This window comes from Chaetura pelagica, unplaced genomic scaffold (assembly GCF_000747805.2).
Source record: "Chaetura pelagica isolate M959 unplaced genomic scaffold, ChaPel_1.0 scaffold290, whole genome shotgun sequence".
Classification (NCBI taxonomy): Eukaryota; Metazoa; Chordata; class Aves; order Apodiformes; family Apodidae; genus Chaetura; species Chaetura pelagica.
This window is the reverse complement of record NW_009951792.1, coordinates 113643-114453: the sequence shown is the minus strand read 5'-3', so window position 1 is coordinate 114453 and position 811 is coordinate 113643. Positions and strand designations below refer to the sequence as shown.

The 811-nt window shown below is 60.9% G+C and overlaps 1 protein-coding gene across 1 annotated transcript in view; it reads left to right on the top strand.

Annotated features, from left to right (window-relative positions):
• Positions 1 to 151: 151 nt before the first annotated feature.
• Positions 152 to 811, top strand: part of LOC104391975 (cytosolic purine 5'-nucleotidase-like) — a 6138-nt gene continuing 5478 nt past the window's right edge. Inside the window, exons 1-4 of the mRNA XM_010001365.1 lie at positions 152 to 188; positions 287 to 422; positions 506 to 601; positions 684 to 775. Of these exons, the coding sequence (XP_009999667.1) occupies positions 152 to 188; positions 287 to 422; positions 506 to 601; positions 684 to 775 (361 nt within the window). The remainder of the gene's footprint in view (positions 189 to 286; positions 423 to 505; positions 602 to 683; positions 776 to 811) is intronic.

Below are 811 nucleotides of genomic sequence, written 5' to 3'. Positions count from 1 at the left end.
CACGTAGGCACCCCGGGGAGGGGGGCCAAGCCCAAAGAGGGATGCTCTCCACCTCCCACCGCTCACTTACTCCCCCCGACTCCATTTCCAATTCAAAAGCCCATTTTTCTGCTCCAATAACTTGCTGTGGGGCCCCTGGGCCAGGGTAGGCATGCAGCCCCCCCACCCCCTGGCCAGGAACGTTGGGGGTGAGGGTGTACAACAACAGGTTCCCACACTCCCTCCACCGTGTCACCCCAGCCCCAAACACCTCCCACCCCATAAACCCCCCTCTGTTTGCCTCCAGCATCTTTGTCAACCGGAGCCTGGCGCTGGAGAAGATCAAGTGCTTTGGCTTTGACCCTACTGCTGGAGCACCTCGTCTCCATCGGGTACCCCCAGGAGATCCTCACCTACAAGTACGACCCCACCTTTCCCATTCGGTGAGTTTTGGGGAGGGAGGGTCGAAGGTGGAGGGTGGTCAGCAAGGCCCCCTTCCCCCCCACTGACAGGGTGTGGGTTGCAGGGGGCTGGTGTTTGATGCCATGTATGGGAACCTGCTGAAGGTGGATTCCCATGGGAACCTGCTCGTCTGTGCCCACGGCTTCCGCTTCCTCAAGGGGTGAGTCTGGGACTCCCCCCCCCGCAGGGGTACTGCGAGGGGGTCCCTCAAGGTGGGGTGCAGCTCTGTACTCCTTCCCCAGGGCCGAAATCCTCCACTATTACCCCAACAAGTTCATCCAGCGGGACGACATGAAGCGCTTCCACATCCTCAACACCCTCTTCAACCTCACGGGTAAGTGAGATCACACACACTCCCCCTACCCCCCGC